The sequence below is a fragment of the Papio anubis genome, chromosome 5 (genome assembly GCF_008728515.1).
Source record: "Papio anubis isolate 15944 chromosome 5, Panubis1.0, whole genome shotgun sequence".
Taxonomy (NCBI): domain Eukaryota; kingdom Metazoa; phylum Chordata; class Mammalia; order Primates; family Cercopithecidae; genus Papio; species Papio anubis.
Window position 1 is genome coordinate 170,050,186 of NC_044980.1, and position 16,314 is coordinate 170,066,499.

The following is a 16,314-nucleotide window of genomic DNA, read 5'->3' on the forward strand; positions in this document are numbered from 1 at the left end:
GAGCGCCCCCAGGTGGACAAAGGTGCCTCGGTATGTTTACTCGTGGTTCTGTGAGCCCAGGCATGAGCTTAGAGTTCCCTGCTCCTGGCCAGACCCGGCTGAGCTCCTTGCTGGGCACACAGAAGCCTCTGCCTTGTGTTGGTGCCCGTGCGGGATGCTGCCAGGAGTGTGTTGGTGGCATGTGTGTGTTTGTGCATGAACGTGTGTGTGCGCGCGTGTGTGTGTGTAGGAAGAGGCGTTCGCTCTCTTAGACCTTGCTTCTTTCTGTGGTTTGGTTTCTATAGAGACACTTCCTGTGGCAGAGAAAAGAGGTAGTGAGCGGTGTTTCAGGATGTGAGGGCCCGCAGGAGCCAAGTCGGGCTCTCTCTGCCGCCTGCCTGCCACCGTGCAAGCTCTGGCCGGCGCTGCCCACAGTCCCCATGGTGGGCAGCCCCCGCGGCAGGGACCCGTGATCTGCAGCGGCATGCCAGGGAAGCCCAAGCACCTGGGCGTCCCCAACGGACGCATGGTGAGTGTGGGCTCTGGGCCAGGGCCACGAGGAGGGGGTGGGCACACCCAGGGTGGAGCCCAGGAGGCACACCCGGCAGGGCCAGGCAAGAGCCCACGGGCTGCCAGCAGGCGAGAGAAGTTGGGACAGACAGCAGCAGGTGGTGGGACCTGGTGCTCTTACCCCAGGACCCTTCCAGATGGCCCGGCTGGGAGCCTGGTACAACCCGGAGGCCAGAGCAGAGCGGGCACAGGCTTCTGGTCCAGCCCCCACCACTCTCTCAGCTGCTGCATCTGGGGCTGCATCCCAGGGTCGCAGGGACACCTGATGTGCTCCTTGCCCCCTGCCTATCCCCACAGTGGCTCAAGCCCCTACATCCCACTCGGCCTGAGCCCTCCCCTCCTCACCCCCTGCTCCAGGTGCCCAAGGTCAGGTTAGTGGCAGCTCTTGCTGGGTCAGTGTCCTCTAGCCAGAGCTACTCCGGAGGCCTCCTGCCAGAACTAGCATTGTTTGGGCAGCCCGGGATGGGGCAGCAGGGTCAGACCAGGTTGATACAGCTTCTGCCTGTTCTATTCCTGAGCTTCCAGGAAGGGCCGAGCGCTAGGATCCCCCTGGTTGCAGCTGTCCCACCTCCTAACCCTCTCCCTGGCTGCTTAGCCCCAGATCAGAGCTGCCCTCAGAGGGTCTGGCTCTTCTCATTCATTCGGCAGATGGGGCAAGCTGTGCTGGACCTCCCTTCTCTCCCTAGGGTCCCCCTCACTTGGAAGAGCCCCCCTTAACAAGCTCAGGAAGGCCAGTGTCCTGGCCCACCACCAGGCCCCAGCCTAGTATCATGGGCCAAAGCCAGTGGCTCTAGAGAGACCTAGGTTCCAGTCCTGGTTCTGTTCTCTCTTGCTGGAGAGAGGGGTACTCGCCAGCTCTGTTTCCTCATCCATAAAATGAAGAGGTTGGAATGAATTTCAAGGCTTGTTGGGATGATTGAGTGAAATAATGCATATGAGGCCTTTGACCCATTGTGGGGGCTGCATAATTGTCAGCCTAGTGCCCCCTACATTTTCAGCCCCAATTCAGAGATATCCTGCCTCACCAAGAAGCTGAGGCACCCCCATCACCACTCTTGCCCCTTAGTTCCCAAGACCTGCCTCTACCTCTTCTTCTTCCAGCATCTCTTTCCTGCCCAGCTCCGGGCTGGCCGACTGGAAGAGAGGCCATCCTTCAAAGGCAGCCCAGCCCCCTGTCTCACTGTCCCCAGTACCGACCCCACCATGAAAGTGCAAAAAGAAAACCCACCTCCCTTTCATTCCCACACCACAGGCATGACACTGGGCTCGTCCTTCCCTAGGCATTCAGGCCAGGAAGACAAGGAGGCTAACCCCAGGCCCACCCCGGGAGGGCAACTGGATTGATGCTTCTGGGACAGTGCCTAGAACAGGGCAGCAGAGGGGGCCCAAAGACAGACCCAGCCCCTGCCTCTTCTGTGTCAGCCTGTGACTTATCTACTCAAAAGTCACCCAGAGCAAGGAGGGTGCCCCCAAGGTCTGCCCCCAGTTCCATCAAGCCCACAGACGCCCCGGCTCCTCTCAGAACTGTCACACACAGGTTATCTTTGCCCTTCCTGGGCCTGTTCCGAACTCTCTGTGCCACCTCTTCGAATCCTGAGGGTCACAGATTGGCTGCCTGCTGGTCACTGAGTAGCTTCCCGTGGCTCTGCACAGCTAGGGCAGGAAGGGCTAGACAGGCACTGACATCTGAGGTAGGGATGTGGATGGAAGGGCGCCTAGGGGACAGGTGTGTCTGGTCCCTCCATGAGTGACCTCCCAAGGGAGGCTCAGAGAAGTAAATGCTGTGCCAAGGTCAGCCGGAGAGGAGAGCGTCAGCATCCGAACCCCCATAACTGCCTGGTCCCGGTCCTCCCCCACCTCTCCTCCCTACCATCATTCCCTGCTGTGGAAGCTTCAGTTGTCAGCCTCGCCTCTCTGCCATTCAGCTTGTCAGGCAGTTGCAAGGAAACCTGTCACTTGGAGACATCTCCCAGCCCCCTTCCTAGGGATGTCTTCACACAGCCTCTTTACCACTTCATTTGTTCATGTACTTATTCATTCATTCATTCAACAACCCCTCCTTACTGCCTGCTTGGTGCTGCCACTGCCCCTATCCTAGACACTCCCAACCCAGGCCCATCAGCCCTAGTCCCTGCCCCCTAGACTGGCAAGGCAAAAAAGACACAGGTGAAAATACCAGGCAGTGGCTCAAGCCTGGAATCCCAGCACTTTGGAAGGCCAATGCAGGAGGATCGCTTGAGCCCAGGAGTTTGAGACCAGCCTGGGCAACATAGTGAGGACCCATCTTCTTTTGAATTAGCTGAGCATGGTGGTGTGCACCTGTAGTCCCAGCTCCTGGGAAACTGAGGTGGGAGGGTCGTTTGACCCCAGGAGGTAAAGGCTGCAGTGAGCTGTGATCGTACCACTGCACTACAGTCTGGGTGAAAGAGCAAGATCCTGTCAATAAAAAAAAAAAGAAAGATGGAAGGAAGGAAGGAAAGAAGGAAGGAAGGAGGGAAGGAAGGAAGGAGGGAATGAGGAAGGAAGGAAGGAAGGAAGGAGGGAGGCACGGTTTCTCACACCTGTAATCCCAGCACTTTCGGAGGCCGAGATGGGCAGATCACGAGGTCAAGAGATTGAGACCATCCTGGCCAATATGGTGAAACCCCATCTCTACTAAAAATACAAAAAATGAGCTGGGCGTGGTGGTGCGTGCCTGTAGTCCCAGCTACTTGGGAGGCTGAGGCAGGAGAATTGCTTGAACCCGGGAGGCAGAGGTTGCAGTGAGCCGAGATCGTGCCACTGCACTCTAGCTTGGCAACAGAGCGAGACTCTGTCAAAAAAAAAAAGGAAGGAAGGAAGGAAGGAAAGAAGGAAGGAAGGAAGGAAGGAAGGAAGGAAGGGGAATAAAATTCAGGGTTAGGCAAGAGCTGCAAGTGAAGAATAGAGACAGCTTGAGGGAACTAACTTCTCCACTAGCTCCATGCACCGTGTTGTAGGAGATAGTCCCTAAAGGGTCTGCAAGCTGGAGGAGGGAGGGCGTGGCATAGGCCTGGCTGTGGGCAAACACGGGGACAGGGCCCTAGGGGAGGCTGGGAGTTAAGCCTGGAGGGGGCAGTTAGCCTGGCCTGGCCTGTCGGAAGGTCTAGTTAGTCTTCCCCTCCTGGCAGGAAGACCCGCAAGGCAAAACCCATGCAATTCTCTCTTTGTCCCTGGCATCCAGCTCAGGGCACCCGAGTTCAGGGTGGCCTTATACAGGGGCAAGGCCAGGGGTCATCTCCATCCGCTGGTTCAAGTTGAAGGGACCAGACACCCAGGTTCTGTGAGGACATCTCCACACAGGGTCTTGCAGCCCCTCAAGCTAGGATGAAATCAGAGGATGGTAGAGGGTGCCCAGCAGAGAAGATGCTCAGTAAATTGGCCCTCTTTCAAGGTCTGATCCCTCTAGAGGGCACAGTTCAAGAGGAATCCCTGGGCAGATCATGCCAGATTAGACTTGCCCACCTGTGCCCCAAGGTCTGAGGCCCTGGGCCTCCAAGCTTCCTTGGTCCACAAAAGGAGGCAACTTGGCTAGAGAGGCCTCAGGCTCCAGAATCAGGCAAACTTGAGTTTTAATCTCAGTTGCACCACATCTCAGCTACATGGCTTCTTCGGGCCTCAGTTTCCTCGTCTGTAAAATAGGGGTAATAATACCTGCCACACAAGATGTAAAGATGGAGTAAGGACGTGAATGTGTGCTGCCACAGGGTGCCTGCCACACAGTCAAAGCTCAGGAAACTGGGGCCTTACTCTCATCTTAGTATTTGCAGGTGCCAGCAGCTCCTCCAGGACCAAATTCCTAAGAAAAAAACATGACTAGCCGAGGTCCAAGCCTGGGTCTGTTTGTCACTGGCCACCACACCCTTCCTTGCCCTTTCTTCCCCTTTTTCTCCATTCACTCACCACTTCTCCTCAAGCAGGCTGAAGCGGGGGAGGCCAGCGCTGCTCAACACAACTTCCCCAGGCCCCGCAGTGGCAGCCGGGGCAGGCCAGAGCCCCTGCAGGGCACCTGCACCCCTGCACCTCACTCTGCTGTGGGCTGCTGCTCTGATTGTGGCATGCCTGGTGCTTTCACTCATGGGGCCTCATTCAAGCTTCACAGCAGCCTTAGGAAATTGGGAATGCTGAACCTCTTGCTACCCAGGGGGAACTGAAGCTCAGAGAAGTTGAGCTGTATTGTTCCCAAATAGCAGAGCTGGAAATGGACTCCACCCCCATTCCCACCCATCTCCAGATTTCTGTCCCTACTCAATTTCAGCTCCAGCTATGCTATCAACAACTGTCAGGGCAAGAGAGGCTCAGGATGGAGAGCCACAGGTGGCATTCAGGGGCTGAGAGTCCCTAGTGAAGGGGTGCCAAGGCCAGGGCCCTGATGGCTGCTTGGGAACACGGGGCAAGGAGGGCGCTTCTTGAGGAGGGAGTTCAGATCCGACCTCTCCCACCAACCAGGCCAGCCCTCCAGGGGCCACCAGACTGGCAGGGGAGAGAGGCTGGGACATGGGTGGATAAGCACGTGGTGGGAAGGGGCATTCAAGGGGCCTGGTGTTTGGGGATGACTAATGTCAACGGGCAGAGATCGGGGAGCAATTCCAAGCGAAGAGCAGGAGCAGATACCCAGGCAGAGGCAATGGCAAAGCCGGAAGCAGGGGTGTGGGGAAAATAGGAAAGTTTGGTGAAGTGTAGGGTGGAGGTGAGGGGGAGGGAAATGGGTGAAGCTGAAGGGGTTCATTAGTCAGGCCCAGGCAGGGTTTTAGCCGTAACCTGGCAACTGCAACGTGCCTCCGGGGGCAGGGAGAGGGCCCGGGGTGGCACCGTGGGGAGGGTGGGACCTGGGGAGGATCTGGGAGCCAGCCCCACTTAACGACATTCAGTAAAGCAGAATATGGAAAATAAACCTGTGAGGGCCAAACAAAATTGGAGTGCTGGCTGGCCCCAGCCCCAGCGCCTATCATCCCAGACTTGGGGTTAGAGGGCAGGACAGAGGCTCAGGGTGTGCGCGAGGAGGGCAGGGCCAGGCAGCCCAGCGGAGGGGGCCGAGTCCGGGTGATTCTCGGGGATCTGGGGGAGGGCGATGACTGCGTCTCCGAGGCTGGGAACGCTGTGGCGGTGCAGCCGGGGGAGGAGGAGCCCGGGGGCAGGCAGGTAGGTGCAGGCTGCAGAGGAACCTTGCGGCCGCGCGGGGAAAGGCTTGGTCCCGTCCTCCCTCGCAGCCCTCTGCCGCCTCGGAGTGGGGACTTTCTCCTGTAGCCGTGGGAAACACCAACTTTCGTTGGGGGATTTGACTTTGCGGGGAAGGCAGAGCCGGGAGCACGCAGACGGGGCCAGGAGGGGCGGGGCCGGAGACGGGGGCGGGGCGTGCTGGGCCCGACGCCCCGCCCAGCGCGCTCTGCACTAACTCGCTGCCCTCGGCTGCAACTTCTTATCCGGGCTCCAGATGGGAAGTGAAGCTCAGGGAGGAGCCGCAAGTTGTAAAACTGGAAAAAGTCAGGGCTGGGTTTTGAATTCGGGTCTGAGAGACCCCCACCAACACCTGTGCTCTTTCCTTCTATGGCGGGAGTGGCAAATTCGAATGTGTAGCGGGGTCAGCATCAATACCGACACAAGAACAACATTAATGGTAACATTCCTTGAACATTTACTACACGCCCCATAGTGTTCTGAGTTCTTTATATATATTTAACTCATTTAATCGCACCAATCCTTCGAAGTCAGGACCGTTATTTGCTTCGTTTTTAGAGAGGAAAAAACTGAGGCACGGAGAGGTTAAGTACCTTGTCCAAAGTCACACAGCACAAATTTGACCTCCCAAATTTGAGCCTGCCTCCCACTGCCTCCACAAGTAGCATAAATGCATTAAATGGGCCCCAGAGGCCTCTGAGGAGAGTGTAAGCCCTTTTGGGGAAGGTGGGTGGCTGCTCAATGCCAGACAAGGTTGTCCTGCTGGGAAGAAGCTGGAGCATTACAGTCTCATGGAGCAAGTGGAATTTAAAATCTCTTGCTTTTTAAATGTGGAAAACACCTTTAAATTAAAAAATAAATAAATAAATAAATAAATAAATAAACTGTGAGGGCCAAGATAATAGTAATATCCCACATATCTGCAGACCAGATCTGGCCCGCAGATGGCCACCCTGTGACCTGAATATTCTCAGGGTGGGAGTAGGAAACAGAGAGGGAGGTTCCATTTAGAAGGGTGGGGGTGGGGGGCTTTCCAGGGGTAGAGATGTTTGCAGGCCTGTTTCCAGTTGGGATGGAAATAAGGGGCTGGTGGTAGGAACTTCTGTGACAGGGCATGGTGAAAATGTAGGAGGTAAGCGGGAAGTAGGAATTGGGGATGACTCAAGCCCTGATGTTGGAAGCCCAGGTGATGGTAAGAAAGATGGGGGCAGGGAAGCTGGTTTGGTACTCTGTTTTGATGGAGGCAGAGGGAGCTTCCATTTGGGAGCTTGAGGGGTTGTGGGACATTTGGGGGAAGATGTTACTAGGAAGTTGGTTATGTGTGTCTGGAGCTGCGGATTTGTGGATGGGACAAAGTGCCCAGGACAGAACCAGGGAGGGGTTGAGGCCACATTGCATGAGTGGGAGATAGTGGGGAAGCTGGAGGAGCTGCTAGGAAGGTAAAAAGAGAAACAAGAGAAACCACCGCAAGAGTCATTTTGAGAGGAGAGTTTTTCTGTTTCACTAATGATTGGGATTCCCAGAGAAACCAGAGTTGTGCACTGGGGGCAAGGATGGAGTTAGCTACTGCAGCAGTGCTACTAACAGAGTAGTCCCTGAACCAGCAGATTCAGCATCTCCTGGGAGCTTGGCAGAAATGGACAGCCTCAGGCCCCATCTTGGACCTACTGAACCTGAATCTCCAGAGGTGGGGTCCTCCCACTCTGCCCTGAAGTTTGAGAACCACTGCTCTATATTATAGAACAGCATCCTGTGCCCTCCCAAGGTGGGATGGGACCTGTGGTAGACCCTGGGCCCAACAGGAAACACTTGCAATAAGAAGATCACTGGCTGCAGAAACACCTCTCCTTCCTCAAAGACAGCACTTGTTTATACAGCCCATATCACATGCTGGCCCCTGTTCTAGATGCTGTGGATATATTTTTATTTAATTTTCTTTTATTGAGATGGAGTTTTGCTCTTGTCGCCCAGGCTGGAGGGCAATGACTCAATCTCGGCTCACTGCAACCTCCGCCTCCTGGGTTCAAGCTATTCTCCTGCCTCAGCCTCCCGAGTAGTTGGGATTACAGGCGTCTGCAACCGCACCCAGCTAATCTTTTTTTTTTTTTTTTGTATTTTTAGTATAGACTATGTTTCACCATGTTGGCCAGGCCAGTCTCGAACTCCTGACCTCAGGTGATCCACCCATCTCGGCCTCCCAAAGTCCTAGGATTACAGGTGTGAGCCACTGTGCCCGGCCAATGCTGTGAATATATTAAACTGACTTGATCTTCATATCAAGATAGAGGCAAATGGTTTGTCTCCATTTGTAAATAGGCATTATCTCCTATTTACAGATTACAGATGGAGGCAAACAAGTTAACTAACTTGCCCAAAGTTACACAGCTAGTAAGTGCCAGAGACTAAAGTCTGTTCCTACCCACCATGCTATGCACACCTGGCTCACCCAGCAGGGGTTGGGGGAGGAGGGAACCAGGGGCTGCTGGAAGGTACCTGGCATAAGTCCCAGTACTTAGTGGTTGGCACAGGATGGAAAGGGAGCCAGGGGCAGCCTGAGCAAAAGCCTGACCAAGTAGAACCTGCCTGGGGATGCCCAGGTAGAGGAGAACACAATTCCACCTCCTGGGAATTGGGCCCAGACTGTCCCCTGGGAATCCTCAATGGGCTCCTCTGACTTCCTCTGTTGGGTCTCTTATAGGTTCTGGCTGTGTCAGATGGAGGTAAGTGACGGAATGTGTGGAGGAGGACTGGCTGAGTGGGAGGGAGGAGGGAGGTGGAGATGGGTAGGACACCCCTGCCACCTGCTATCTTTCCAGGGAACATGCCTGCAGAGTGGATGCTTGGGGGAGGGTGGGTTGTGCCAGGGGCTGGGGAAGGCAGCAAGGCTCACCCCAAATTGTCCATCCCCCTGCAGAGCTGAGCAGCACGACGGGGCCCCAGGGCCAGGGCGAGGGCCGCGGCAGCTCCCTCAGCATCCACAGCCTCCCCAGTGGTCCTAGCAGCCCCTTCCCAACCGAGGAGCAGCCTGTGGCCAGCTGGGCCCTGTCCTTCGAGCGGCTGCTGCAGGACCCGCTGGGCCTGGCTTACTTCACTGTAAGCCTGGGGTGGGGAAAGGGAAGGGGGGACACGGGAAAGGGCAGGGTGTGGATGGAGCTTCAGGCTGGCCAGAGTGGGGTCCTCTGTCAGCTCCCTCATCTAGCCTTCCTGCAGCACCCTCTTCCTCTTCTCCCAGATGGGAACTTTTCTTCCTTCTCCCTGTCCTTGTCTCCGTCTCTCATTTTCTCTCCCTGCCTTCAGATCTGGCTCCATCTGTCTGGCTGGCCTTCTCCGTCTGGCTTGGTCTCTTGGCCCTGTCCCTGTCCCAGTCTCTTTGATCACATCCCGCAGTTTGGTTTCTGTGTCACTGAGTCTCTGCCTGCCTCCCCCTCCTTCCCCTCCCAGGAGTTCCTGAAGAAGGAGTTCAGCGCAGAAAACGTGACTTTCTGGAAGGCCTGCGAGCGCTTCCAACAGATCCCGGCCAGCGATACCCAGCAGGTGGGAGAAGGGGGAGCTGGGGCCGAGGGCTGGGGAGAGGGGAAATGGGCCATGCTCCCTGACCAACTCCTCCTGCCCCTCCTCCTTCAGCTAGCTCAGGAGGCCCGCAACATCTACCAGGAGTTCCTGTCCAGCCAGGCGCTGAGCCCAGTGAACATCGACCGTCAGGCCTGGCTTGGCGAGGAGGTGCTGGCCGAGCCCCGGCCGGACATGTTTCGGGCACAGCAGCTTCAGGTGGGCGATCCCGGGTGGATTGGCCTTGAAAGGGAGACAAAAGGCGCAGGGGCGGGGTCGGACCCTGGCGGGGAGCCTGAACTACAAAGCGGAAGGGGCAAATTTGGAGGCGGAACAGAGCCAAATGCCGGGGCAGGCGGGGCGGAGCTCAGAGGGCGGTATCAGAGGCACCCGGGAAGGACAGTTAGGGGCGGAGCCTAGCTGAGCTCCGGGCAGGGCCTGGACCCTGGGGGTGGGTATAGGAACTGACGTCGGGGTGGGGCTCGGGCAGCCGAGCGCCCCCACCCCAGCCCCGGCTCACCTGTCCCGGCTTCGACCCGCAGATCTTCAACTTGATGAAGTTCGACAGCTATGCGCGCTTCGTCAAGTCCCCGCTGTACCGCGAGTGCCTGCTAGCCGAGGCCGAGGGGCGCCCTCTGCGGGAACCTGGCTCCTCGCGCCTCGGCAGCCCTGACGCCACTAGGAAGGTGCGGACGAGGGACTGGGCGAGGCAGGGGGTCCTGCGGATCGCGTGCAAGAGGGGACGCCCCCGGGTGCAGATCTGCGGGTATGTGCCCACGGTCTGCATGCGGGCTGGGGCCCAGCCCGGTGCCAGCGCCTCCCCTGTACCCACAGAAGCCGAAGCTGAAGCCCGGGAAGTCGCTGCCGCTGGGTGTGGAGGAGTTGGGGCAGCCACCCGTTGAGGGTCCTGGGAGCCGCCCTCTCCGCAAGTCCTTCCGCAGGGGTGAGGGCAGGAGCGAGCAACAGAGATGGGGGGAAGGCGGGAGTTTGGGCAAGTTTGGGGAGTACCCGCTTCCTCCTACGTGGGCCACAGTCTGTAAGTCTATGAAAATTGAGACGCAGGTCCCAGTGACCACCACACTCCCCTGGGTGGTTTGGGTCCTGGGCTAGACCACAGACGTTTGGAAATCTCCAACGGTGGTGTTGCTCCCAGGGATTTACACCTGGGCCCCTGCAGGATGACTCCAAACAAGGCCCACCAGTTGGGGAGAGGCTTCCGCAGAGGATGGGTGAGGGCGGGGGGCTGTTCGCGTCCATCGCTCCCTCTTCCCTAGAGCTGGGCGGGACTGCAAACGCCGCCTTGCGCCGAGAGTCTCAGGGCTCCCTCAACTCCTCTGCTAGCCTGGACCTTGGCTTCCTAGCGTTCGTCAGCAGCAAATCTGAGGTGAGTCGACTGTTGAGGAAGACAAGATGCTCTATGGGCTAGGGTCACTACTCAGGCCTGTTTACGTGGTAGCCCTCATTCCAAGTTGCTGTTCTTACTGCATCTCCCAGCTTGCTCTGCATGGCCAACCCTTCAGCCTCCTTACTTTTCTCCCGTCCTCACTATATCAGTCCCCATATATGTCATGGGTGCACATCCTCTGTCGGCAGATGTGTGCACATGTGCAGCACCCAGGTGTGTATACACAGCAGGTGTGTGGGAATCAGCAGGTGGACCCGTCTCTAGGTGCCCATAAGCCTGGGTGTGCATACATGTGTTCCTGCAGGAGGATATATCTTTGCGTGCCTTGGGAGTGCGTGTGCATGCTTGAGCCCCAGCAAGCTTACCTGTCTCTGTGTACCTGTCTGCATGCCCTTGCATGTGTACATGTAATCTCCCCTGCTCCTGCCCTGAATCAGAGCCACCGGAAGAGCCTTGGGAGCACCGAGGGTGAAAGTGAAAGCCGGCCAGGGAAGTACTGCTGTGTGTACCTGCCTGACGGCACAGCTTCCTTGGCCCTGGCCAGACCTGGCCTCACCATCCGAGATATGCTGGCAGGGATCTGTGAGAAACGAGGCCTCTCTCTACCTGACATCAAGGTCTACCTGGTGGGCAATGAACAGGTGGGAACTTGACCTAGCTCCAACTCTAACCTCCTTCCTGATCCTGACCCCAACTCCATTTCTGTCTCAGATCAGTCATGGCTCCAACCTCAACTCAATTTCTAATCCCCTGGAGTAACCCTAATTTCAACCCCATTTCCTATCATCACCCCCTGCCTAATTTCAGCCTCTACCCACAATCCCACTCCTGTACCCACACCCAACTCCAAAGCAACCTCCACACCAACTTTCACTCACTCAGACATCCACCCGCCCCCACCTCACGCCCTTCCAGGTTTCCAGCTTCATCTATCATCCTACCATGGTGATCTTAGGGAGGTAAAACTAGGGAGAACCACTGTTGGAGCTGAGGTTTGTCCCTTATCATTCCCAGAGTCCAGACTGCCATCCTCAGAGACTCATCCTGGCAATGGCCATCCATGGGGTGCCCTCACCTCCTTAGCCTCTAGGGGCACCCAACTGCACCTAACCCATGAACTTTTTCCTTTAGGTGCAAACTAGCTTAAACTTTAAAGAAGACGTAGGGGAAAACTGGCTTTAAAGGAAACCATTCAGTCAAGGGAATCTCAAGGAAGAATGTTGCCTTCCAGGGAGCCGTCAGGATTTCATTTACCTAGTAGGCAAGTCCTAAGGTCCTGCCAGGTGTGTGGGGGAGAGGAACCCAGATCTGGGGCTGTCCTCCTGGCCCACAGGCTGGAAGTAAGCCAAGCAGGGAGTGATCAGGGAGGAAGAGTGAAAACGCCAGAGAAGGTCTCTTGGGAGAAGGTAGGCGTTTCTGGCTGATGTCCGGAAGGCTTCATGGAAGAAGCAGCAGTCGATGTGGATGGGGAGGAGTTTGCCTGGCAGAGCTGTCGGGGAGGATATTCCAGGCAGAGGGAACAGCTTAGGCAAAGGCCTTCAGGCAGGTACTTGCGGGGCATGTTCGGGTGCCTGGAGGGCAAGGGCGCGAGGGCAGGAGTGGGAGGTGTGCTGCCCACTCTTCTCAGGCCGCCAGGGCGGCCGCCAGAAGCCCAGATGGGCTTTCATACGTGCTAAATATAATTTCCTCACCCACACTCCACCTGCTCCTGCAGCACAGCACAGGCCTACTGCCTGGGAGATGCTGCCCCCAACCCCACATCAGTCTGGAGCAGGCAGTGGGGCCTCTGAGGGTGTCATCATGAGAGTTACTGTTTATGTACCTACTGTGTGCCAGGCATTGTGCCAGATGCTTCACATCTTCTGGTTTCACAGCAGTTTTGGGGGTGGCCCCTTTTTGAATGAGGAAACAAGAAGTGTCCTTAGTAGCGGGGAATGGAAAGAAGTGGACAAATGTCAAAAATGGGACCAGGCCAGGGTGGTTGACCAAAGGTGGGTGGTGAGGGAGGAAATGCTTCCAGTCGGTCTGGTTGGATTTCACACACCTGAGGGGACAGGGGGCAGCGGTCCTGGAGGCAGAGCCTGTCCTGGCACAGAAAGAGTAGGCCAGGGATCTGGGACCGAGGCCTGCCACTTATGATTTCATGCCAGCAGATACGTTTCTCATAATTTCTGTCTTTTCCCAACAATGTCCAGCATTCTTGCCACTTTTCTCCCAGGCCTTGGCTTTCCCGGGCTTGGACTCCAGCTTAACCCATTTGCTCCCCTACAGCTTTTCCACCCTCCATCCCTCCCTCTAGGAAGCCCCAGTGGTGGCCATGGGAGGGCGTGAAGTTGTTCTTAGACCCACAGGGATGGCTGGGGGTTGGAGGAGGGACTCTTAGACCCTGCCTGGCATCCACAGAAGGCCCTGGTCCTGGATCAGGACTGCACCGTGCTGGCAGATCAGGAAGTGCGGCTGGAAAACAGGATCACCTTCGAGTGAGTGTTCTGCCCCCAGGTCTGGGTCCCAGGTCCTGACGCTCCCTTCAGGCTCTGTTCTGGCTACCTGGCTCTCCAGGCCCCGCCCCTCGTGTTAGCCGCGCCCCCGAGACAAACCCCGTCCCCTACAAGCCAGTCCCACCTTCTGCAGTTCAGGCTCCACCCCTTCGCGTTTGTACTGGGAAGGGTTTGGCTGGGGGCCGGCCCTCCGGCCGTCTGCTGCCCGAGGGTTCCGCGCAGGCTGGAGCTGACGGCACTGGATCGCGTGGTACGAATCTCAGCCAAGCCCACCAAGCGGCTGCAGGAGGCGCTGCAACCTATTCTGGAGAAGCACGGCTTGAGCCCGCTACAGGTGGTGCTACACCGGGTGAGCTGCGGGGCCGCGGGGCGAGGAGAGGCGGGGCCGGGAGGGGCGGGGCCGGGGCCAGGCGGAGGCCTATACCGCGGGCTGCTGACATCTCCCCGCAGCCAGGCGAGAAGGAGCCTCTGGATCTGGGAAAGCTAGTGAGCTCAGTGGCGGCCCAGAGACTGGTTTTGGACACTCTTCCAGGTAGGGGACATTGGCCTTGGGGCTTGATCTGGAACGACTGTGGCCCAGGAGGAAGGGGGCCCGGGTGGGAGGCAAACACTAACTGTGGCACTGTCTGCCGCAGGTGTGAAGATCTCCAAAGCCCGTGACAAATCTCCCTGCCGCAGCCAGGTGAGCGAAAGGCGGGTGGCCTCTTCCACCCTCTACTTCTCCCTTCCCGATTTTGACTCTGACCCCACATTCTCGCAGGGCTGTCCACCTAGAACCCAGGACAAGGCCACCCATCCCCCTCCAGCGTCTCCCAGTTCTCTGGTGAAGGCGCCCAGTAGTGCCACTGGAAAGCGGCAGACCTGTGACATCGAAGGTACATGGTGGATGAGCTGAGGATTAGAGGGACTAGGGCAGTGGGGTTGGGGACCATTCAGGGTGGCATCAGAGAGCCTTGGGCTAAGGCAGGGGGCTGGGTGCCATTGGGCATGGAACAGGAAGGGTGGGGGTTGGGGGGTCAAAGGGGCTGGAACAGGGGGCCACAGGCCATTGGTGCTGGGGCCAGGGAGGCTGTGGCCACAGTAAGGCAGCGAGACTGTTGTGGGCTAGCATATAGGCAAGTCTGCTGGGGGGACCCTCATGCTGTGGCTTGCCTCCAGGCCTGGTGGAGCTGCTGAACCGGGTGCAGAGCAGCGGGGCCCACGACCAGAGGGGTCTTCTGAGGAAAGAGGACCTGATACTTCCAGATTTTCTGCAGCTGCCTACTCAAGGGCCCAGCTCCCGGGAGACCCCACCACAGACTGAATCAGCAGCCCAGCCCATCGGGGGATCCTTGAACTCCACCACCGACTCAGCCCTCTGACAGCTACCCAACAGTCCAGGACAGCTGCATGGCACCCGGCGGGCCGAGCATGCCACGGGTCCGCTCTGCATGCCCTGTCTGTGCCATGAGTGTCCCTGGCCCCTTCCTGCCATGGGCAGGCCCGCAGGAAGAGCCGGTAGGGGTGGAAAGGGGACTCAGATGAGACACACCCCACAGCCACCACCGCCTTGTCCCACAACAAGCTCACCCCCAGCCCCTTGCAGCCAGGCCACAGTGGGGGAGGTGAGTCTAGCCCCTTGGAACAGGCTTGCCCAACACGGAGGGATGGCGTTGGCAGTGCCAGCCTCCCCAGCCTGTGCCAAGTTTCAACAGGGGCAGGAGGAGGGGCCGGCCCCTCCTCAGGGAGCTGGTATGAGTAAGGCCTGAGGGTGCAGGCAGGCAGCCCTGTACCCCACCCACATAGACTATACTGTACATACAGATTTTGCAGTAGGCTTGGGGCAGCTGGGTTTGTCCTTGATGTATGATACTGTTATTATAATAATTATTATTATTCTGCCATGAGTTGTCTTCCTTGTGTGCCAGACTGTCCTGTGGCTTCCCCCACCATCAAAACACACTGCTTCTGTCACCAAGGTCAGTGCCAGGAAACTCTTGGGGACCTCAGGATGTGCCTCCTGACTTCCTGTTTTCAGAACCGCTCTTCCTGACTGCACAGTATATGGGGTGGTGTGTGAATATCTTACAGTTTTGTTTTTCTAAAAAAAAGAATACGGGAACTGGGTGAGGTGGCTCACACCTGTAATTCCAGCACTTTGGGAGACCAAGGCGGGAGGGGGTGGATCGCTTGAGCTCAGGAGTTCGACACCAGCCTGGGCAACATGTCAAAACTCTGTCTCTACCAAAAATACAAAAAATTACCTGAGTGTGGTGGTGCATGCCTGTGGTCCCAGCTACCCGGGAGAGGATCGCTTGAGCCCGGGAGGCAGAAGTTGCAGTGAGCTGAGATTGTGCCACCGCACTCCAGCCTGGGTGACAGAGTGAGACTCTGTCATGGTGTGGAGGTGAGAGAAAGGGCGGGGAGAGGTGTGGGGGTGAAGAACCCTGTGGGGAGCTGTGCCTCTCTATCATGGTGCTGTTGTACTGAGGTCTCTGTGGATCTGAGTACATCATTCTGGTCACGGTTCTTTGCTTCTATTGGGGACCAAGTGTCTCTGCACAAAGGATTGGGGAATCCTTTGGTGCACCAAAGGTCTACAAGGGGGACACTGATTGTTGTAGCAGGGGCGGGTTCTCACTCTTACCTGCTTTAGCTGGGTGGTCTGGCTGGAAGCCCAAATCCCTCACAGTGGGAGGCAAGAAGGACCTCCCAGAAGGAGGGCCCCAGACTGCGGGAAGAGAAGCCAGATTGGGTTCCAGCCCAGAGAGGTAAGTGCTGCAACAGAGGAAGCTAGGGGGTGTAGGGACCAGGAGAAGGCCCCTAAGAGGGGCCTAAGACTGCCTCAAACTGGGCACATTGGCTTCCCCATTGGAATCTTTGCACTCGCTGTCTCCTCTGCCAGGAACTCCCCTTACCTGCCCCACACTTAGTCAACTGGCTCCTCCTCCTCCTTGAAATCTCTGGGATTTTCCAGCCCTGTCCCCCTATGGGAGCTTCAGCCCTCTGCCCCCTCAACCCATTTTGTTTGGCTGGCTTAACCGGATCCCTGGCAAGCATGGCTAATCAGAATACTCCATTCTACTGGCCAATCAGGGTACTCCATCCCATTGGCCAATCAGAGTACTCCATTCCACT

General features: G+C 57.3%; 1 protein-coding gene across 2 annotated transcripts; it reads left to right on the top strand.

Annotated features, from left to right (window-relative positions):
• The first annotated feature begins 280 nt into the window (after positions 1–280).
• Positions 281–15,083, top strand: RGS14 (regulator of G protein signaling 14). Of its 2 annotated transcripts, XM_003900588.4 has the most exons (15): positions 281–508; positions 8,444–8,465; positions 8,660–8,838; positions 9,187–9,279; positions 9,370–9,513; positions 9,837–9,980; positions 10,129–10,237; positions 10,569–10,678; positions 11,137–11,340; positions 13,103–13,179; positions 13,420–13,546; positions 13,648–13,729; positions 13,833–13,879; positions 13,958–14,072; positions 14,356–15,083. In XM_003900588.4, the coding sequence occupies exons 1-15, from the start codon at positions 464–466 to the stop codon at positions 14,556–14,558; spliced, it is 1,701 nt and encodes a 566-aa protein (XP_003900637.3). In that variant the 5' UTR covers positions 281–463; the 3' UTR covers positions 14,559–15,083. The 2 variants fall into 2 exon arrangements, with proteins under 2 accessions (XP_003900637.3, XP_021795700.2); XM_021940008.2 differs by having other exon boundaries at positions 13,833–14,072.
• Positions 15,084–16,314: the final 1,231 nt, after the last annotated feature.

Coding starts and splice junctions, on each gene's coding strand:
- RGS14 (XM_021940008.2), top strand. CDS start 464: ATGCCAGGGAAGCCCAAGCACCTGGGCGTCCCCAACGGACGCATG. Junction 9,514..9,836: donor TTCGGGCACAGCAGCTTCAG/GTGGGCGATCCC, acceptor TTCGACCCGCAG/ATCTTCAACTTGATGAAGTT. Junction 11,341..13,102: donor ACCTGGTGGGCAATGAACAG/GTGGGAACTTGA, acceptor TGGCATCCACAG/AAGGCCCTGGTCCTGGATCA.